Source organism: Urocampus carinirostris, chromosome 11 (genome assembly GCF_059441175.1).
Source record: "Urocampus carinirostris isolate Australia breed hairy pipefish chromosome 11, RoL_Ucar_1.0, whole genome shotgun sequence".
Classification (NCBI taxonomy): Eukaryota; Metazoa; Chordata; class Actinopteri; order Syngnathiformes; family Syngnathidae; genus Urocampus; species Urocampus carinirostris.
In genome coordinates, this window is record NC_142359.1 from 1845339 (window position 1) to 1868421 (window position 23083).

General features: G+C 42.2%; 1 protein-coding gene across 2 annotated transcripts in view; it reads left to right on the forward strand.

The window, feature by feature from the left end:
- LOC148356155 (thyrotropin-releasing hormone-degrading ectoenzyme-like) overlaps positions 1-23083 on the forward strand; it is a 69042-nt gene that overhangs the window by 18871 nt on the left and 27088 nt on the right. For both annotated transcript variants that reach the window (XM_088348024.1, XM_088348026.1), the window contains 3 exons: positions 567-693; positions 15907-16061; positions 20210-20323. In XM_088348024.1, the coding sequence (XP_088204150.1) occupies positions 567-693; positions 15907-16061; positions 20210-20323 (396 nt within the window). The remainder of the gene's footprint in view (positions 1-566; positions 694-15906; positions 16062-20209; positions 20324-23083) is intronic.

The window sequence follows — 23083 nt, forward strand, 5'->3', positions numbered from 1 at the left end:
TTGACGTTGAGTTTAGCAGACGCTCCGACCAAAGGCGACTCTCAGGACGGCGTTTAAGTAGTACCAGGGAGCAATCTGTCAACGCGTTTCAGCTGGTGTCCATGGGCGGAGCCAATTGGGCACCGTGGCAACCGTGATAGAAACTGGCGCCACACGGCAGGGACCAATTGGGCACCATGGCAACCGTGACAGAAACAGGTCCCCGACCTACCTTTGGGTCCCGCCCCACCAGTTGAGAAACACTGGCCAAGGTTAACCTTTAGCAGTAACAAAAGGAACCAAATAAGTGACAAGATCTTAATTTTAATGTTTGACTGATTAGTTTTCTTATTTAAGGATAGTTTGTTTTCACTTTAAGAGAGAAACACTGTACGAACAGTAAACCCTGGTCTACTAGTGATGCCAAGAGCCAAGAAGAAATCCACAGGTTCGAGAGAACGCTCTCCCCTTTGAGATTCCATCTGTGTTTGAGATTTCTCGTGATTAAGAGCCCAACAAATAAATAGAACTAAAGAATAAAATTGGGTGACGGCCATGGTTAATTGCCATCTATTTTCCTGACCCAGATCCGATTATTCGCCCGACCGGACGCCATCGCCAGCGGGGCGGGCGATTATGCTCTTCGCATCACCAAACGTCTTCTGAGCTTTTACCAGGACTTCTTCCAAGTGCCGTACTCTCTCCCTAAACTGGGTAAGTCTCCTGTTTTTTCTTTTGTGTAGAAAAACGTGGTTTAGCTTAGCAGCAGGTCCAAAGTTGACTTAATAATGTTCTGTCATGAACTCCCTTGGAAGAAGAAAACCTCTCCCGGTTGATTTAATCCTTTCAGCAGTGTTTTGATGAATCCTTTTTTTTGAGGTGTTTACTTAACATTGGCGAAAGCGCGTCACCCCCCGTGCGTGCTCCCGTTTGCCCCGTCGATTTTCTTTTCCTGTATAAGCCGCGCCCCCTCCCTATGCACTGTGCCCCAGACAAACTACTGGTAACAGACCCAAATATGAGCATGGAAAGCAAGGCTCTTTGAACTTTTTCAAGCTACTTTTAGTTATTAGTGCAAAGGGCACCCACACTCATATACATTTCTAAAATATGAACTTGTACTACTTTATATTCTGTTAACAGGTTTGTCTGGGGAATATAATGAAGAAAAATTGAAAAATTAAGAAAAAGGAGAGAAAGAAAGAAAGAGAGAGAGAAAGAGAAAAAAGAGAAAGAGTGAGAGAGAGAGAGGGAGAGAGAGAGAGGGAGAAATAGAAAAGAGAGAGAGTGTGAGACACAAATAGACAGAGAAAGAGAGAAAAAGAGAGATAGAGTGTGAGAGAGATAAAGAAATAAAGAGAGAGAGAGAGAGAGAGAGAGAGTGAGAGAGGGAGAGAGAGAGAGAGAGAGAGAAAGAGATAGATAGACAGAGAGAGAGAAAGAGATAAAGAGACAGAGAGGGAGAGAGGGAGAGAGAGAGAGAGAGAGAGAGAGAGAGAGAGAGTGAGAGAGAGAGTGTGAGAGAGAAAGAGAGAGAGAAAAAAGAGTGAAAAGAGAGAGAAGAGAGGTAAAAGAGAGAGAAAAGAGAGAGAAAGAGATAGAGAGAGAGAGTGTGAGAGAGAGAGAGTGAGAGAGTGAGAGAGAGAGAAACAGATAGACAAAGAGAAAGAAAAGAGAGAGAAAAGAGAGAGAAAGAGAGAGAAAAGAGAGAGTGTGACAGAGAGAAAGAGATAGAGAGACAAAGAGAGAGAGAGCGATAGAGAGTGAGTGATGAAGAGAAAGAGAGTGTGTGAGAGAGAGAGAGTGTGAGAGAGAGTGTGAGGGAGAGAGAGAGAGAGAGCAAGAGTGGGAAAAAGAGAAAAGTGAGAGGAAGTGTGAGAGAGAAAAAGAGAGAGAAAGAGAGAGAGAGAGAGAGTGAGGGAGAGAGAAAGAGAGATAAAAGAGAGAGAGTGAGGGAGAGAGAGTGAAAGAGAGAGAGAGGAAGAGACAGAGAGGGAGAGAGAGAGAGTGTGTGTGAGAGAGAGAGAGAGAGTGAGAGAGAGAAACACAGAGAGTGTGAGAGAGAGAAAAGAGAGAGAAAAGAGAGAAAAAAGAGAAAGAGAGTGTGTGACAGAGAGAAAGAGATAGAGAGAAAGAGCCTGCTATTTTTTCGCGATTTGTATTTGACATGTTTGGATTCTATTCTATTCTGTTCTATTCTCCTGGTAACCATGGAAACCAGGGCAATCTGTTTCACGTAGGGGAGAAAACCCCTACGTAAAAAAACGGCCAGGAGAGGGATGGGTGCCGCCAGGCTGTCCTTGCCCAAGACACACTGCAGGAAGCACTGCCCCCGCCACCCCTGTGCTTTAAGGGATCTATCCACCGGGAATAACGCGTTAGAGTCAAACGAATTGGGTTCCGGGAACGTGTTCTTCCCCTGGGTTAACCCAAATATCTGTTTGGGTGCCATAGTGCCCTTGGGCAAACGCGGGGCATCTGTTGCCCCCAGATGCCCGGCCATCCACGTTGAAAGGTCCGACTCGGCCGATCTCTTTTTGCTTCATTTTTTCTTGGCATTTTTCCGGTTTTGTGCCGACGTTGCGAACGTCCCCGAGCCGCCGGGCGCCATCTGTCGCGGTTCGAATCCCCGAGGACCGCTCGGCCATCGCGCTGCCCGGCTTCTAAAAATAAAGGGCTTTTTTTTCCTTGGTTGTTCTGCCGTTTGAAAGATCTCCTGTGCCTTTTCCGCAACCTACCTGTGGCGGAAGCTCATCAAATGAAATGGCATACGTTATATCACAGGTGTCAAACGGGCGGCCCGCGGGCCAGATCAGGCCCGCTAAGGGATAGAATCCGGCACGCGAGACAACACTCAGAGAAGCGCAAGAGAAAAACAAGCTGCAGGTTGAAATAGGTCCACTTGATGTTGCCAAAGCCAGTGGCCTCCAACAAAGACACTCTACTTGTATTTCTTTCTCTCTCTCTCTCTCTTTCTCTCTCTCTCTTTCTTTTCCACCCCTTTTCTCCCACTCTGTCTCTTTCACTCTCTCTTTTTCTCTTCCTTTGTTGCTCTTTGTCTCTTTCTCTCTCTCTGTGTCTTTTAACCTCTTTTGCTCTAACTTCCTTTTTTCCTTTTCTCTCTTTTCGCTTTCTCTTTTCATACCCTTCGCGCTCTCTTTTCTCCTTTCTCTCTTCTGTCTTTTTATTTCTCTTTGGATTTCTTTCTTCCTTTCCCTTTCCTCTCCCCCTCTCTCACACTCTCTCCCTCTCTCTCTTTTTCTTTCTTTGTACCGCCCTCTCTCCTTTTCCCTCCCTCTTTCTCTTATTTCTTTATCTCTCTTTATTCCCCTCACGCTTTCTTTTCTCTTTTCTCTTCTTCTGTTTTTCTATTTCTCGTTGGATTTCTTTCTTCCTCTCCCTTTCTTGTCCCCCTCTCTCATGACTTTTTATCTTTTGTTTCTCACGCTCTCTCCCTCTCTCTCTTTTTCTTTCTTTTTCCCGCCCTCTCTCCTTTTCCCTCCCTCTTTCTCTTATTTCTTGATCTCTCTTTTTCTTTCTCTTGAATCTACTAGTCCGGCCCCTGATAGAATGTTTGTTCTATCGTGTGGCCCCCGAGTTCAAATGAGTTTGACACCCCTGCTTTATATGTATATGTATAACTCACTTTATCTTAAATTTTACATTTTACTATATTTTATATTTTATATTTCATATTTTATATTTTATATTTTATATTTTATATTTTATATTTCGTATTATATATTTTATATTTTTTATTTTTTATTTTATATTTTTTATTTTATATTTTATATTTTATATTTTATATTTTATATTTTATATTTTATATTTTATATTTTATATTTTATATTTTATATATTTTATATTTTTTATTTGTTATATTTTATATTTTATATATATATTTGTTATATTTTATTTTATATTTTATTTTATTTTACTTTATATTTTCATTTCTGAGGATAAGTGGTGCAGATAATGAGAGAGAGTGACACACAGTCAAATAAATCTCTGGCATGTCTGGTCCATCCATCCATCCATCCATTGTCTGCACCGCTTATCCTCAGTAGGGTCGCGGGGGTGCTGGAGCCTATCCCAGCAATCATCGGGCAGTGGGCAGGGGACACCCTGAACGGGTTGCCAGCCAATCACAGGGCACACAAGGACAGACAACTCGCTCGCTCATTCACACCTAGGGACAATTTTGGACCGGCCAATCCACCTGAAATGCATGTCTTTGGAATGTGGGAGGAAACCCACGCAAGCACGGGGAGAACATACAAACTCCGCACAGGAAGTCCGGATGCTGGATTTGAACCCACACAGGCACTCTACCGTAACACTTATTTCAGCATAATAAGCTTTACGGTAGAGTGCATAACAGTTCTCAAAAGTGATTTACCGTAAATTCCGGACTATAGAGCGCACCTGATTATAAGCCGCACCCTCCCCTTTTTAGGTGATGTGCCACTTTTGTACTGACACAAGCCGCACCCATGTATAAGCCGTGTGCGCCCGCATCAATATTTGTGACACAATCACAAAATCAACCCAGACCAGGCTGTATGTTCCATGATTGTAACTACATAAATGGTACACAATTTAAGATCTACAGTTGGCATCATAAATGGAAAATGATACCCGTAATTAACGTATGATGCAGACTTGTAAAGTCCGGGTCCCGTTGAAAGTAATCCTAGGAAACAAAATGTATATTTCCAAAGTTAAGGGTGGGAAAAATATATATCCACTATTGTCCGCTGCGACAACAGACAGATCTACCGGTAACTCGGCTTTACCCCAATTCCCATCAGCCCGCGTTTGCTCCGCCCCTTCTTTTTAATTCGTCCGTAGAACACACAACAGAATAAATCTCTAAAATAAATACATTACATCAATATACAGTTGCAAATACATATTATACATGGTTACACATATTTACAAAGAATAATGATACACCGAGAGAGTTTTCAAAGCTTTATTATTATAACTTTCATCCTTAACCGTGCCTTTGAAAGGTACCAACACGCTAGTAGGATCACGCTTGCAATGTATCAAACGTGCCTGTTAAGAAAAAGCATCCCATAATTGTGAAATTCACGGTAGTTCATCTTCAACTCCCTCCTCATAAATATCGCCATCAAGGGCGCCTTCCTCATTATTGGAACGTACCTTTCCTTTACAATGTATGCATAAACTTAGGGGTTGCAGTCTTTCTTGGCGCACACATTCTACTGGTCTTAATCTTACCTTTTGTACTCGAGTGCCGCTGGTGGGCGTTAGAAAAATTCCATAAATTGGCCGCTTCACTGAATAAGCCGCAGGGCTGAACATTTGGGAAAAAAGTAGCGGCTTATAGTCCGGAATTTCTGGTATATACGGTGTGCATTACCGTTCGATTACATTCACAACAAATACAAAGACGGAATGGTTTTTGTTATATGTTCGCCATTACATTCCCGAAAAGTGAGATAAAAGTACCGTATTTTCCGCACTATAAGGCGCACCTAAAAGCCTTTGTTTTTTTTCAAAAGCTGACCATGCGCCTTATAATACAGTGCGCCTTATATATGGATCAATATTAAGTGGCAAAGTCTTGCAACTAAGGCAAGCAGCCGCCGACTCGATTTTCCCCCGAACGCCAAGTAGTCTGCAGTGTATGCTGGGATTTATTTACCAGCGTTTCATTGGCTAACCAATGTGTCAATCATCATTTGAATCCATCACTATTGGCCAAAGTTATTTGGAGGTCAAGGGGCGGATCTTTTTTATCATTTACAGGCTGGCATAGGCTTAAGCGGCAAAACAAAGCCTGCAATTGGCCGACAAAGATGTGTCAATCATCAGTTGAATCGATCAGTATTGGCTAAAGTTATTCGGAGGTCAAGGGGCGGATCCTTTTTATCATTTACAGGCTGGCATAGGCTTAAGTGGCAAAACAAAGCCTGCAATTGGCCAAAAAAGATGAATGCGAATCGCACGTTGGGTTGCACTACAGCATAGAGAAAACATTTTTTACTATTCTGTATTTGTAAATATTTTATTCTCCTGGATTTACTACACTCACGGATATAAGAGGACATTGGCTGCACATTATTATTGAACACTACGACTTCGGTGAGCTATTCCGGCTATATATTTTACCTGTATCTTGTTTCAGACTGAACTCGATGTTTCTGTGATAAGCGGTGCAGATAATGGATGGAATGGAGTGTCTATTTTTAAATTCAACTCAATTCCAAGTGTTTATTGTCATATGCACAGTAAAGTTGGGAGCGAAAAAGAAAATAGAAACTAAGGAATGGTTGGCATTTCTTGAATCCCAAGACTTGAACCTTCCGAATGATGGAACGATGCATTTGAGTGACATCGTACGACACGTATTTGCGTCTTTGCAAGCTTTGGGGATGTTAAGGGGGTAAGAAGTTGGACTGAACCATCTGACTGTTTTGTCCACGTTCCCGTTGTAGCGCCTTATAATCCGGTGTGTCTTATGTATGGAAGATATAGGACCAAAAACTATTTTTTCGGGGTGCGCCCTATAACCCGGTGTGCCTTATAGTGCGGGAAAAAACGAGGTAAAAGTGCTTATAGTAGCGAGGGGATGCAAATCTCGGCAGGGATGCGTTTCTCGGCATAACAACGGCACTTGGAAAAAGTTTTTTGCGGCGCGTGAGAGGGAAAACACGTGAGGCGGGAAGGATTTGTTTTCGCCTCCGCGAGAAAGTTGTGGCTCAGGTGATGCGCCTTTGCGCACAATTGGACGCAACGTGCGTTGTGGAAAAATTGCGCTTCCATCTGGGAACCCCGCGCACATGGTGCAAGCGGCCGCGGGGCTCGCTCGCTCCTTCCTACGCTCGCTCGCTCGCCATCCGGCTGGCGTACCTTCTCCCGTCTCTGTGTGCGTTCGCCCGGGGGCCACAACAGATGGACTGGAGCGAAACAGGGGCCGCCGCCGCCGCCGCCGCTGCAGAAAACCAGGAAAGCCGCCGGCCAATCAGCTGTCTGCGTGCTGCCGGCCAATCAGCTGTCCGCGTGCTGCTCTCGAGTCGCAACAACTCCGCTTGACTTTGTGAAGAGAAGGCCAAGTTGCGCAATCTCCTGCTGCTCCTATTAGCGTCAAGCCCGTGAAATTCGAGACGATCTGTCTCGGAGAAAAAGTTGACTTGCTATTGAATCGGATTGTCTTGAGAGCGGTGTTCCCTCTAAGCTGCGCGCGTGCGCAATGGCGCGCTGCTCGCAGATTCTCAGCGCGCAAGAAAATCGAGCCAGCGCACAAAAATCAGGGCTCAAAATTACTCATTAAGAAGCGACTTAAGTCAAAGTTACAGTGCGTGAAGGTAAAAATACACGGGTTCCACTGACGTTGTGTCCTAAATGCGATATTTTGAAGTCGAGTCGAAGTAGAACGAAGTTGAGTAAAGTTAGTAGAGTTTGTCAAGAACCGGCTCATTAAAAGGAACCGGCTCTTTCGGCTCCTAAACGGCTCTTCGGGTTGTTTTCATCCCTATATGACCAAATATTATGTAAAATTATGCACGAAATGACTTAAAGGAAGGGGGGAATAGAACAAAGAAGAAAAAAATACCAAAACGAAAAAGTATTAAAAAGCTGAGAAAAAAAAGAAACAAAAGGAAGAGAAAAAAAGAAGGAAAAATTTAGAAAAAAGCCAGAAAAAAAGAAAAGAAAGAATCGTAGAAAAAAAAGTAAATAGAGAACACAAAGAAAAAAGTAACAGCTCGGAAAAAATAAACACAATGAGATTTTTTTTAAAGGAATTTTTAAAAAGTAGAAAAACACGGAAGAACAACCTTTGCAACAGTACATGAGTCAATTCATTCAAAAGCGAAAAATAATTTTGCATTGCCGGAAACTCAGCAAAATGTAACGTGTTGTCAAGTTTTGGACATGTTGGTAATGACTTAGTTGCCACACTTGGGATTGTTGTTGCTCACTGTGGTTTCAAGCGTTGCTCACCGACTTTGTGTGAACGCTCAGACCCGGAAGGAAAATGACAGGGAACATTGCTTGAGAGTCATTAATATGGAGCATGTGTGCAAACCGGGTTAGAATAGAATAGAGTAGAACCTACCTTTATTGTCATTGTTACAAAATGGGTTAACATATTGTGACAACGAAATTGGGCATGACACTCCAGTTTCACACACTCACAGTGAGGTAAAAAACCCAAGAAGATAAAGGAACAGAGAACATAAGGTTATAGTTATAATTGACACAATATTTACAAAAGAAATGTGGGCATGTAGGATGTTACATACAGTTTGGTATCGTAAGGGTTTGTGCAATATGCATTTAGTGCAAAAATAGTCAACATAGTGCAACGGGATGTCGGAGAGACCCAAACGCAGGGCACAATGGGGCGTAAAACGAGGATGCCATCAAACCACAACAGGGGGCCTTCAATCCACAATTATAACTTAAGGTCTGTAGGGAATTCCTAATCCCAATGGTGAGAACCACCAGGAAAAGTATGTGTGTGTCTGTGTGCGGAGTCAAACTTTGGAACAATTTACAGGACGAGATCAAATAATGTCCAACTATTCATTATTTCGAATTTAAATACAAAAAACATTCCTTGCGGAATACAGAGATGAATAAGTGTAAGAAAAGGGAGTCATAACCTTGAGAGCAGCTGAGAAGGTCATCAAATAAGCAAGCGTACCTACACACCAATGTTCCCTGTCATTTTCCTTAGGGGTTTGAGCGTTTACACAAAGTCGGTGAGAAACGCTTGAAACAACAGTGAGCAACGGCCATCCCAAGTGTGGCAACTAAATCGTTATCAAACTTGTCCAAAACTTGACATCAAGTTACATTTTGCTGAGTTTCCGGCAATACAAAATTATTTTTCTCTTTTGAATGAATTGACTCATGTACAATTGCCTACAAACGTCATTTATTTTTACAATTTTTTCACAAGATTTCCATTTCTTTTTTTTTCTGGTTACTTTTGTCACATAACAATAACATTTTGGGGGGCTTATTGAGTCGGTTGCACGATACAGAACTGTATTTAATCACATTTTGCAGTGGAAGTAGAATGTCGGCAACAAGATTGACTTGATATCATTGGAAATGATTTGAATGCAACACAAACTTTTTCTTCTTTTTCCCTGTTTTTTTCTATTTTTTTTATTTCCTTTAAAAAAATGTCATTGTGTTGATTTTTTCCGAGCTGTTCCTTTTTTCTTTTTGTTCTCTATTTCCCTTTTTCCTTTGTTTCTTTCTTTTCTGAATTTTTCCTTCTTTTTTCTCTTCCTTTAGTTTCTTTTTTCTCAGCTTTTCACTACTTTTTCATTTTGGTGTTTTTTTTCTTTTTGTTCTATTCCCCCTTCCTTTATGTCATTTTGTGCATAATTTCACATCATATTTTGTCATATAGGGATGAAAGAAGCAAAAAAAAAACGAAGAGCCGTTTAGGACCCGAAAGAGCCGGTTCCTTTTAGTGAGCCGAGTCGAAGAAGCCGGTTCTCGAAAAACTCTACTGACTTTACTCGACTTCGTTCTACTTGACTTCCAAACACCGCATTTAGAACACAACTTCAGGGGAACCCGTGTATTTTTAACTTCATTTCCCCCCTTCCTGCATAATTTTATATAATATTTGGTCATGTAGTGATTAAAGAAGCAAAAACAACCTGAAGAGCCGTTAGGGACCCGAAAGAGCCGGTTCTCTTTAGTGAGCCGAGTTGAAGAAAAACTCTACCGACTTTTACTCAACTTGGTTCTACTTCGACCTTGACTTCAAAATACCGCATTTAGAACACAGCGTCAGGGGAACCCGTGTATTTTGACCTTTATGCACTGTAACTTTAACTCAATTGGCTTCCTAATTAGCAATTTCGAGCCCTGATTTTTGTGAGCTGGCTAGATTTTCTTGTGCCCTGAGAATCAACTTAGAGGGGAACATTGCTACACACACAGTTTGTTATCAAGGTACTGCTGGAAAAATACCAATTTGACGCCAGTATACTTCGACGAGCATCAACACAAACAAATCTTTCCGCCTCTCTCATCTGCAACCCTCTACCTTTTTTTCTCCTCTTTATCCTTCTCTCTCTTTGTCTCTCTTTTTCTGTCTCTCTCTTTCTCTGACTCAAAATGGCCGCAATGAAAAAAATACCTTTTTTATTGAAGTACCAAAAACATGTAATAAAAACGAGCTATCTGAAAGCAATTAGGGGCAGTAGAGACATCCATCCATCAATAAACCTCTGTTGGTTTTCCGGGGACAGGCAAAGGAATCCCAAAATGCATTTCTTCTCCCCTTAAAGCAAAAACAGGCTCATTGTACCAGAGTAAATTCAAGCAATATGTGAGTTTTTTTCAAGTACGACCGCAAAGTCTGGAACAAAAGAACTTGGCATGAAGAAGGGACAATTGTTCTATTAGAACCATACACCATGGTCATCTCCCTCAAGAGGGGTGACCGACAGCAAGACAAACACATGCAATAACAAAGAAAATAAAAGGGAAAAAATAGCAAAAAAACACAGACAAAAATTTTGGGACCATGGCCAACCCAATTGCCCAAACACCCAAACAAGTGAGGCTCCAAAGTTGGTCATGCTTTCGTCCCTCCAGATGAAACGGGACACCAGAAAGCGGTCAGGGTGACACAAAACACTCTTTTGTTCCACAGCAGGGCCCGACAGCTTTCGCTGGTTTACCCCTGCCGCATCATACGGGTGCCCACCCCATCCTTAAGAACGCGTCCACCATCCCACTATCCTTTCACAACACCTCTCCACTCCTTTCTATCACCAACAGGAGCTCTAGCTTCCATTATATTTCGACCTCTTTCCTGCAGTGCATTCATAACACCATCCATCCACGTCAATGGCAGCCTTCCTCTTGGTCTCCTTCCATTGACTTCTGCTCTGTAGATCCTCTTCAACATTCGCTCCTCATCCATCCTCTCCATGTGTCCTGGGGGAGTATGTGCCTGGCACGTCCTGTCACCCTTCCTCCCATTCTATAAATCATGGTTGGGAAATTTGCATCGACAACAGCGCGGACCAATCAGCCAGAGGCTTGGTCGTGGGGCGTGAAAATTTCATCGGCATGAATTATAACAGAGGAACACCCTGAAACCCCCTTCGGCACAGGCAGAGACTATATACACAGGGTAGGATATCGAGATCATACTCATATTTTATTCCTGCAGTCCAAATGATTCAAATTGGATGATTTAGTAAAAAGTTTCACTACACAGCTGCTATTTAAGGTCAACAAAAACATAGTGCCAGAAAACATCCTTAAATGATTCATTCGGAAAGAGGGATAATCCCAAAGGTGAGAACCACCAGGAAAAGTATGTGTGTGTCTGTGTGCGGAGTCAGACTTTGGAACAATTTACAGGACAAGATCAAACAATGTCGACGCAAATTTCCCAACCATGATTGAAGAATGGGAGCAAGGGTGATAGGACGTGCCAGGCACATACTCCCCCACTCCAGGCAAGGGGATAAATCATTGTTATCTGCACAGAATGGAAGTTAAGGCACATTCCAAGGCAAAGTGTGGTTCACGACAAACCTTCTCTCATAGTTTGCCCTCAAACACTGAGGTCAGACTTTAGAACAAGTGTGTTTGACTTTACGTAAGATAAAACAGTGTATAAAATAGTATATAACTTCAGTATCCAGGCTAAGATTTCCCCGAACGAGTTATGGTACCCGATGTTGACGCTCCAGACAGACAATTATACTATTTTGTCGACATTAACGTAATTTCAGACAAACGATCCGAATTTGTATTCAGGTCGTAAGCGCGGTGCATGCTGGGAATCTCGTAGCTCCGGGTTGATGAGATGAGGACTAATCGTGGTCCTCTTAAGGCAATTTTCCGAGTCACACTTTGAGACGCCGTGGCTTTTGGCTAACTCCTCGTTAGCGTGACGGCTCCTCGTTAGCGGCTCCTACCCGTCGCTCACATTAGCGCGCTAATTGCTCAGACGTCGGCTCGGATCTTGTCGGAGGCCTCGCAACAAATTAACCGGCAACCGCGAGGAAAGGGACCACACATTTTATCTCTCTCTGCGTGCCTGCTCATTTTACAGCCTGTTCGCAAAAATCTCTAATAGAAATAGTCGACATGGAATGTCATTGTTTTCCAACAGAGTGAGGCATCGTCACATGAATAGAATCTTTGCTGAGAGTCGTTCATGTGCAATAGCATCTTGTTCTGGCCTAGAAGAATAGAATGTTTTTCTTGGATGAACAGAAAATTTTTTGGGGGGTGGGGTAATTTTTTACATACGGGCTAACCCACCTGACTGCGGTGTTGATATTCAATGTTGTTCCTGTCTATGAAAGTGGAATGTCTTTCTGGACAAACGTGCCGAGTCAGCAAAACCAAAAGTGCCGGTGCCATTTTTTTGCATGTTTTTACAAACAAGTCTACCTTTCTGTTTTCAAGACATTGTGTTGAAATCAAACTGCGGTGTTGATATTCAATGTTGTTCTTGTCTATGAAAGTGGAATGTCTTTCTGGACAAACATGCCGAATCAGCAAAACCAAAAGTGCCGGGGCCATTTTTTTGCATGTTTTTGCAAACAGGTCTACCTTTCTGTTTTTAAGACATTGTGTTGAAATCAAACTGCGGTGTTGATATTCAATGTTGTTCTTGTCTATGAAAGTGGAATGTCTTTCTGGACAAACGTGGCGAGTCAGCAAAACCAAAAGTGCCAGGGCCATTTTTTGGCATGTTTTTACAAACAAGTCTACCTTTCTGTTTTCAAGACATTATGTTGAAATCGAACTGCGATGTTGATATTCAATGTTGTTGTTGTCTATGAAAGTACAATGTCTTTCTGGACAAACGTGGCGAGTCAGCAAAACCAAAAGTGCCGGGGTCATTTTTTTGCATGTTTTTACAAACAGGTCTACCTTTCTGTTTTCAAGACATTATGTTGAAATCAAACTGCGGTGTTGATATTCAATGTTGTTCCTGTCTATGAAAGTGGAATGTCTTTCTGGATAAACGTGCCGAGTCAGCAAAACCAAAAGTGCCGGGGCCATTGTTTTGCATGTTTTTACAAACAGGTCTACCTTTCTGTTTTCAAGACATTGTGTTGAAATCAGACTGCGGTGTTGATATTCAATGTTGTTCTTGTCTATGAAAGTGGAATGTCTTTCTGGACAAACCTGCCGTGTCAGCAAAACGAAAAGTGCCGGGGCCATTTTTTTGCATGTTTTTACAAACAGGTCTACCTTTCTGTTTTCAAGACATTGTGTTGAAATCAAACGTCGCTCATGTCTGGGAGAGTTGAATGTCTTTCTGGAAAATTGCTGGGTCCATACGTTTTGAGCAAGTATTTAGAGTGGCATTTTCATCTCTAGAGTGACCTACCTGTTTGCTTGAGAAAGATGGTGATCCTGGCTAAACTTGTTCTGGCGTGGAAGAGTGATATGTCTTTCTGAAGCTGTATTTCTTTTGCATTTTTCTTATCTAGTGTAACCTACCCGACAGCCTGCGAAAGATGGTGGTTATACGGCCTTCCTCCTTTGCTTAGGTGGACAAACACACAAACAAACGCGATATATTTGTGAAGGCCTCTTACACAATCCTAGTAAATCACAATTCGAAAAGCTCATCAATCCACGCGAGCGTTTGTGCGCGCAGGAACCGCTTCGGTTCCGCTTCGATTTCAACCTTGAATTGCTTTTGAATGTCTCATTTGCATATTCCGCCTTCACGCTCATTTGCATATTCGCCTCCAGTCGACGCGACAGCCAATCGGATTCCGGCGTCCGGCATAAGAGGAAAAGGGGAAGCCAATGGGATGTGAGCCTGTCTCGCCATTGGCTGCTGGTTTTAGGTGTGTGTTTCCGTGGCAACCGACCGCTTGATTCTCTCTTCTCTCTTCTTTTGCTAATTAGCAACAAGCTAACAGAAACGTTGCCAACCTTTTGATATTAAAAAAAGCTCCATTTTATCACACACCTTTTGTTCACGTGCCAAAACACAATTCCTTTTTCAGAATATTAAAAAAAAAACAAGAAAAGGTGGTAGTTTGAAGCCGCAAGTGGCAAACTTTTCGCAAAAGAGAAATCAAATGCCATGGTTGGCGTTTTATTCGAGCACAAAGTCAACGCTGAGTCAGCAAACCAAAAGTGCTGATTCTGTTTTCTTGGGGACTTTTCACATCTGAGGTAACCTAACTGACTCCCTGTAAAATACGGTGCTGATATTCGGGCAGCACGGCGGAGCAGTGGTTAGCGGTTGTGCTGCACAGTTCTGAGGTCATGGGTTCAAATCCAGCTACCGGACTTCCTGTGTGGAGTTTGTATGTTCTCCCCGTGCTTGCGTGGGTTTCCTCCGGGCACTCCGGTTTCCGCCCACATTCCAAAAACATGCATGTCAGGTTGGTTGGCCTAACCGAAATCAAATTCTCCCTAGGTGTGAATTAACGAGCAAATTGTCTGTCCCTGTGTGTCCTGCGACTGACTAGCAACCAGTTCAGGCTGTCCCCTGCCCACTGCCCAAAGATAGCTGGGATGGGCTCCAGCACCCCCGCGACCCTACTGAGGATAAGCGCTGCAGATAATGGATGGATGGATGGATGGCCGGTCCAAATTGTCCCTTGGTGTGAATGAGTGAGTGAATTGTCTGTCCCTGTGTGCCCTGCGACTGGCTGGCAACCAGTTCAGGGTGTCCCCTGCCCACTGCCTGAAGATAGCTGGGATGGGCTCCAGCACCCCCGCGACCCTACTGAGGTTAAACGTTGCAGATAATGGATGGATGGATATTCAATGTTCTAGACAGGGAGAGTGGAATGTCTTTCTGCAAAACCTGAGATGCAGCGTCCATTTTTGTGATTCCCATTTTCCAGTTACTGGTGCTTGAAATCCTTGAAAATGCTTGAATTTCGTTTTCCAGAATTGAAAGTGCTTGATTTTCGTTCAAGTGACTCCCACGATACATGTTTAAAAAAATAGGTCACCAGTGCTGGGTCATTGGGATTTTCTTGTCAAATGACTTTTTTAGTGGTTGACAAAATCTATTCAACCCGACTTCCAATAATCAACCCGGTAAGAAAATAGTAATGACGTCTTATTTTGGAAAAGTGAGTTCCCTTTGCACTAATTAGTCACAAAAAAGTAGTTCTTGCTGTTGTAAATTCTTGAAATTGTTGCCATGTTTCACATGAAGTCTATGTAAAATGATGCAGACACTGCTCTCTGATGCCTTGGCTTCGCCATTGCATTTCTTCTTCTCTCGTGATTAACGGCAGCTGGCATTAGTCTTTATGGCATTGACGTTGCCCCTTATAGGAGAGGTGCATGCTACACTGAAACAGGCCACTATAAAATCTGTATTTGTGCAAGAAACACGTATCAAATCACAGATTTATTGAAATACATAGTAAAAGAAATTGGTTTCTAATATTGAACTTTAACCGCTGTTTTTGTACTTTCTCTATTTATGAGGATTATGAAACTCAGCAAAAGTATTTTGTCCAATGTCGTATCTTTTAAAAAATGTTACGTTTTTTTCACGGTTTTAATGTTTTTTTCTTAGTGATCAGCCTGTAGCTAAAAATAAAACGTTTTGGGGCACAAATCATATGAGTTTCAATAAAATCAACCATCTATTTCATCACGATTTCTTATTTTTTCTGGTACTGGAAAAATTGGAAAATTAGCTTTGAAAGTCTTTAAATAGTGCTCGGTGGTATCCTGAGCATGGCACCGCCCACTTCTCGGATCAACCAATCAGCTTCGAGACATACGATAAATAAAAATGGTATATGTAAATAAAAGATCTTGTGGCTTTGCAAAATACATGATATCGAATTCCTTCTTTTTCCTGTAGTGGAGAAATGTGATAATGGTTTTCCAAGTCCTTGAAAAGTGCTTGAATTTGGCCCTGAAAAAGATGTAAAAGCCAGTTGTTGTTTTCAGACCTCCTGGCGGTGCCCAAGCACCCCTACGCGGCCATGGAGAACTGGGGATTGAGCGTCTTTGTGGAGCAGAAGATCCTTCTGGACGCCCAAGTCTCGTCCTCGTCCTACCAGATGGAGCTCACCATGGTGGTCGTCCACGAGATCTGCCACCAGGTCGCTTTGCTAATATCCCGACTCTTCCGTACACCGATTCGTCGATCGGTAACATCATCCGAGCACCATAAGATTCACTTTCCACCTGGTGACATGAGAGTAATCTGTTATTGAATGTAGGTAAAACTAAGGAAATGATAATAGATTTCCGTACTAAGCCTCCCCCGCATGTGCCACTGTCAATTAATGGTAGTGGGGTTGAACTGGTCCATTCATTCAAGTTTATGGGTACTTACTTGTCAGCTGACCTCACATGGACTGTCAATGCTACTGATATTCTAAAGTCAGCCAGACAAAAGCTCTACTTCCTTCGTCAACTCAAATCATCCCGAGTCCGTCAATCCATTCGAGTCAATTTTTATCGTGCTATCATTGAATCCGTTTTAACGAGGTCAATCGCAGTTTGGTTTGGTCGCGTCAATCAGAAAGAATTGTCAAAGACGGAATCAGTCGTGAGGACGGCAGAGGAAATAATAGGTACTGGCCTCCCGTCGCCGCATAGTATCTATATCAATAGAACTAGAAAACGGGCACTAAAAATTATAGACGATCCCAGTTACCCTGCTCGCAGGTACTCTGATGACCTGCCGTCAGGTCGCCGTCTTCGCTCGATTGCGATCAAGACTTCACGTCTTCAAGAGAGTTTTTACCCTTCCGCTATCCGTATGTTCAACGGGAATTGATTTAGGTTATGTTTCGTATTATAATGCCAACGGCGTTCCTCCGACCTATTCTACTCTAGTCTTGTTATTTACATTTTCTTTCTTTTTAAACTATTCTATATAATTACTTTGTATTATACACTACAATATCTTTTTTACTCAATTCTTTTTATTCTTTTAAATCCATTATTTTATCATTATTGAGTGTTCGCGTGTCAAATGATTTCTTGTATATATCATGTTTATGGTTTATACTGGCTGAATTAAATAAATATAATACAATTACATTCAATTTTGGATTAAGAAGGGGGCCAAGTACAGAGCCCAGTGGAACGCCACAGGGGACATCAAAATATTTAATTAACCCATTGCGATTTGTCTTTCTCTTTCACGTGACAGACAAGATAGGCTCTGTTTTAGTTGACATTAAGAGCACCATATTTTTTAGTGTCGACTTTTGTCACAAACTCGGAGATGTCTTTTCATCCGTCTCCCTAGTGCCAGGGATTGAAATTTCATGACGGCCTATGAGCGCCTACCACTCCGTTTGTGTACTCTCGTTTCGGCATCTCGCCGGTAGCAATACGATGGAGTCGTGCACGTGCAACAGGATGCACGCGCATAATACGCTGGTGAGTGTTTTCGGCTACGAGTCTCGCGTCTGTTTCGGACCTGTCGTCATGGAAACCGGCGCACAGAGACGACTCGTACCGCGGCGTAACAGGAGAGAGTCCCGCATCGGGGTCTCATTACCGTCTGTCGGCTTGACGGCGCTCGCCATTGGGCCCTCGAACACGCTCGTGACGAATATGCAAAGAGGAAGTCGCGCTCTCTCTCTTTCCAGGGTCCAATTAGCATTAGCTCATTGTTTTCTACCCACCTGGCTTGCTTTTGTTCTTCACCTCCTTTTTTTGTTCCCGATTGAAAAGAAAAGCTCGGCTTTGTCTCCAAACGGCAAAACAAGCTACTTGGAGTGGTTGGGATGACTTCTCTGCTCAGGTGCTGCCCCCTGCTGACGTGGAGTGCCCACATTGGGTTTCAGTAATTTGTCGTTTGGCGATAAATGCAATGTTTTGTCTTCTATAAGAAATTTTGAAGGCAAATGACCTCCCCTGCCGGGACGATGGCAAAAACGTTCTACTGTCCGTGACAAGATGCTCATTTAAGCTTTAAAGAGAAAACACGGAAATATTTGGGTCATGTTTTTGATGCACCGGCTGCTTTCATATTTTGGGATGGAAAAAAAGTGTGTTTTGGCTCGGATCATTGTCGTCCTCTGGTTTAACTGTGATTGGTGTCCATCCTTTTGGTGCGTTACTGCCCCCTACCCATCTTTACAGATATTTGTCTCTGTTCCGCTCCTCGATTTCTATTTAAAAGTCCCTTATACTTTTACAATCGAGAAGTATTATTCAAGTCCAACCTAACCCTAGCCCTTACCCCAACCCTAACCCTAATCCAACAATCCTTTTAGTGATAAGTGCTTTAGTCCTCCTAGCCCTAACCCTAACCCTAACCCAGGCCCATTTTGGAGCCACATACCCTAACCCTAACACTGACCCTAACCCTAACCCCAGCCCTAACCTTGACCAGCCTAACCCTAACCTTAATGAAATGAAATGAAATGATCTGCATTTATATAGCGCTTTTCAAGTCAATGACTTCCCAAAGCGCTTTACAGTGTGCTTCAAATTTCCCAATAGGGTATTAGGGGTTCAGTGTCTTACCCAAGGACACTTCGACATGTAACACGGACGAGCCGGGATTCGAACAGGGATCCCTTGAGCCCAAGACGAGCGCTCTACCTCCTGAGCTACTGCCGCCCCCCTTAACCGGCCTAACCCTAACCCTCTAGCCCTCTAACCCTCTAACCATCTATCCTAACCCTCACAATAACACTACCCCTAACCCCTAACCCTAACCTTAACCAGCCTAATCCTAGCCCTAACCTTAACCCGCCTAACCCGAACCCTAACCTTAACCAGCCTAACCCTAACATTAACCACCCTAACCCTAACCTTAACCAGCCTAACCCTAACATTAACCACCCTAACCCTAACCCTCAAACCCCCTATCCTAACCCTAACACTAACGCTAACCCTAGCCCTAACCTTAACCAGCCTAACCCTAACCCTAACATTAACCACTCTAACCCTAACCCTATAACCCCCTATCCTAACCTTAACCCTAACACTAACCCTAACCCTATCCCTAACTCTAAAAATACTTGAATTTTAATGTTGTGTTCTTAAAGATTTCAAGTGCTTGAATTTTGGCTTATTAAAATAGCTGCCGCGTTTCTCAACAAGCCCGCTTAAAAACGAGGCCGATGCTGCTCTCCGGTGGCTCGGCTTCGCCGTAGCATTCTTCCCACGTGATAAACTGCAGCCGGCATTAGTTTGTATGACCCCGCTCCCCGATTTAGATAACATTGCGCTGTGACAAAATACAACGACGACAAAATACAATGACATACAATTTGTACAAAATTAAACAACGGAATACAATTTGGAGAAAAACTGGGGTCTCTCTGTCCCCCATGCTGGGTCGTTCCTGATTAGTTTTAGATCAGGGCTCTCAAACGCGTAGTTTGAGGCCTACGCCCCTAATATGAAAGTTAAAGGGACAGTGTGTATTACTTTCCCGATAGATGTCGCCCTATTATGAAAACCAGTGCTAAAATGGGGTAAGACAAAATACAGAGACAAAAAAATGACCAAAACACAGCTGATTAAGGTTAGAATTAGGGTTAGGGGCGGCAGTGGCCCAGGAGGTAGAGCGCTCGTCTTGGGATCAAGAGATCGCAGTTCGAATCCCGGCTCCTCCATGTCGAAGTGTCCTTGGGTAAGACACTGAACCCCTAATACCCCCAATATGCAGGTATGCCTTACATGGCTGCACGGCTGCAATTGGGAAATGTGAAGCACACTGTAAAGCGCTTTGGGAAGTCTTGACTTGAAAAGCGCTAGAGAAATGCAGATCATATCATTTCATTAGTAAAACGAGACAAGAAAAAGAAAAAGAAAAAATAAGGAAAAAAAGAAATAAAACAAAAAAATGAAATCTCAAGAAATAAAAAAAGAATGAAAAAAACGGGAAAAAATAAAAATGAAAAGCAAACAGAGAAATTTGCATTTTTTTAAAATTCCTTCCTTTTTGCTCGCCCCTACTTTTCTTGTTTTCTCTTCCTATGCCTCCTTTTTTGCATTTCTCCTTCCCTATTTTTTACTCCTCTATTCAAAAGAAAATCATTTTTTTGAGAAAGGCTGGCTAAAAACGGGAGGAAAACGGCTGCTTTTTGGCCCCTTTCAGTCTCCGTAGTTGCGTTACACATGAGCGCGCCATCTAGTGGAGAGGTATCAAATACCGTCCCTTTAAGAAGAGCGTCATGTTTTACCCAAATTGGAGCGCCACCTTTTGGGTTTACGAACAGTGAGCGCCCCCTAATGGAAAGTGACAGTTTTTTGTCTTTTTCGGTGCCGGCAGTGGTTGGGCGATCTGGTGACCCCGATGTGGTGGGAGGACGTCTGGCTGAAGGAAGGACTGGCCCACTACTTCGAGTACGTCGGAACCGACTTCCTCTTCCCCGAGTGGAACATGGTGAGGAACCCGTGCGCCCCCTTCGGCTTTTCTAGATTGCTTTTGAGTCCATAGAAATAATCAAAGAGGCTGCCATTTGATAGGAAGCCGAGGCGTCTCCTGCTACCGTTGAAACCAGTGTCGAGCAATGTTCCCATAAGCAATCGCGCACTGCCCGCACGTTCTCAGCGCACAAGAAAATCTAGCCAGCTCACAAAAATCAGGGCTCAAAATTGCTCATTAATAAGCCAATTAAGTCAAAGTTACAGTGCATGAAGGTCAAAATACACGGGTTTCTAAATGCGGTAGAACGAAGTAGAGTAAAGTCAGTAGAGTTTTTCGAGAACCGGCTTCTTCGGCTCAGCTCACTAAAAGGAACCGGCTCTTTCGGGTCCTAAACGGTTCTTCGGGTTGTTTTTGCTTCTTTCATCCCTATATGACCAAATATTATGTAAAATGATGCACAAAATGACTTAAAGGAAGGGAGAATAGAACAAAAAAGAAAAAAAATACCAAAATGAAAAAGTAGTGAAAAGCTGAGAAAAAAAAGAAACAAAAAGAAGAGAAAAAGAAGGAAAAATTTGCATTCCCAGCGCACAAGAAAATCTAGCCAGCTCACAAAAATCAGGGCTCAAAATTGCTCATTAATAAGCCAATTAAGTCAAAGTTACAGTGCATGAAGGTAAGAATACAAGGGTTTCTAAATGCGGTAGAATGAAGTAGAGTAAAGTCAGTAGAGTTTTTCGAGAACCGGCTTCTTCGGCTCGGCTCACTAAAAGGAACCGGCTCTTTCGGGTCCTAAACGGTTCTTCGGGTTGTTTTTGCTTCTTTCATCCCTATATGACCAAATATTATGTAAAATGATGCACAAAATGACTTAAAGGAAGGGAGAATAGAACAAAAAATAAAAAAAATACCAAAATGAAAAAGTAGTGAAAAGCTGAGAAAAAAAAGAAACAAAAAGAAGAGAAAAAGAAGGAAAAATTTGCATTCCCAGCGCACAAGAAAATCTAGCCAGCTCACAAAAATCAGGGCTCAAAATTGCTCATTAATAAGCCAATTAAGTCAAAGTTACAGTGCATGAAGGTAAGAATACAAGGGTTTCTAAATGCGGTAGAATGAAGTAGAGTAAAGTCAGTAGAGTTTTTCGAGAACCGGCTTCTTCGGCTCGGCTCACTAAAAGGAACCGGCTCTTTCGGGTCCTAAACGGTTCTTCGGGTTGTTTTTGCTTCTTTCATCCCTATATGACCAAATATTATGTAAAATGATGCACAAAATGACTTAAAGGAAGGGAGAATAGAACAAAAAATAAAAAAAATACCAAAATGAAAAAGTAGTGAAAAGCTGAGAAAAAAAAGAAACAAAAAGAAGAGAAAAAGAAGGAAAAATTTGCATTCCCAGCGCACAAGAATATCTAGCCAGCTCACAAAAATCAGGGCTCAAAATTGCTCATTAAGAAGCCAATTAAGTCAAAGTTACAGTGCATGAAGGTAAGAATACAAGGGTTTCTAAATGCGGTAGAATGAAGTAGAGTAAAGTCAGTAGAGTTTTTCGAGAACCGGCTTATTCGGCTCGGCTCACTAAAAGGAACCGGCTCTTTCGGGTCCTAAACGGTTCTTCGGGTTGTTTTTGCTTCTTTCATCCCTATATGACCAAATATTATGTAAAATGATGCACAAAATGACTTAAAGGAAGGGAGAATAGAACAAAAAAGAAAAAAAATACCAAAATGAAAAAGTCGTGAAAAGCTGAGAAAAAAAAGAAACAAAAAGAAGAGAAAAAGAAGGAAAAATTTGCATTCCCAGCGCACAAGAAAATCTAGCCAGCTCACAAAAATCAGGGCTCAAAATTGCTCATTAATAAGCCAATTAAGTCAAAGTTACAGTGCATGAAGGTAAGAATACAAGGGTTTCTAAATGCGGTAGAATGAAGTAGAGTAAAGTCAGTAGAGTTTTTCGAGAACCGGCTTCTTCGGCTCGGCTCACTAAAAGGAACCGGCTCTTTCGGGTCCTAAACGGTTCTTCGGGTTGTTTTTGCTTCTTTCATCCCTATATGACCAAATATTATGTAAAATGATGCACAAAATGACTTAAAGGAAGGGAGAATAGAACAAAAAATAAAAAAAATACCAAAATGAAAAAGTAGTGAAAAGCTGAGAAAAAAAAGAAACAAAAAGAAGAGAAAAAGAAGGAAAAATTTGCATTCCCAGCGCACAAGAATATCTAGCCAGCTCACAAAAATCAGGGCTCAAAATTGCTCATTAAGAAGCCAATTAAGTCAAAGTTACAGTGCATGAAGGTAAGAATACAAGGGTTTCTAAATGCGGTAGAATGAAGTAGAGTAAAGTCAGTAGAGTTTTTCGAGAACCGGCTTATTCGGCTCGGCTCACTAAAAGGAACCGGCTCTTTCGGGTCCTAAACGGTTCTTCGGGTTGTTTTTGCTTCTTTCATCCCTATATGACCAAATATTATGTAAAATGATGCACAAAATGACTTAAAGGAAGGGAGAATAGAACAAAAAATAAAAAAAATACCAAAATGAAAAAGTAGTGAAAAGCTGAGAAAAAAAAGAAACAAAAAGAAGAGAAAAAGAAGGAAAAATTTGCATTCCCAGCGCACAAGAATATCTAGCCAGCTCACAAAAATCAGGGCTCAAAATTGCTCATTAAGAAGCCAATTAAGTCAAAGTTACAGTGCATGAAGGTAAGAATACAAGGGTTTCTAAATGCGGTAGAATGAAGTAGAGTAAAGTCAGTAGAGTTTTTCGAGAACCGGCTTATTC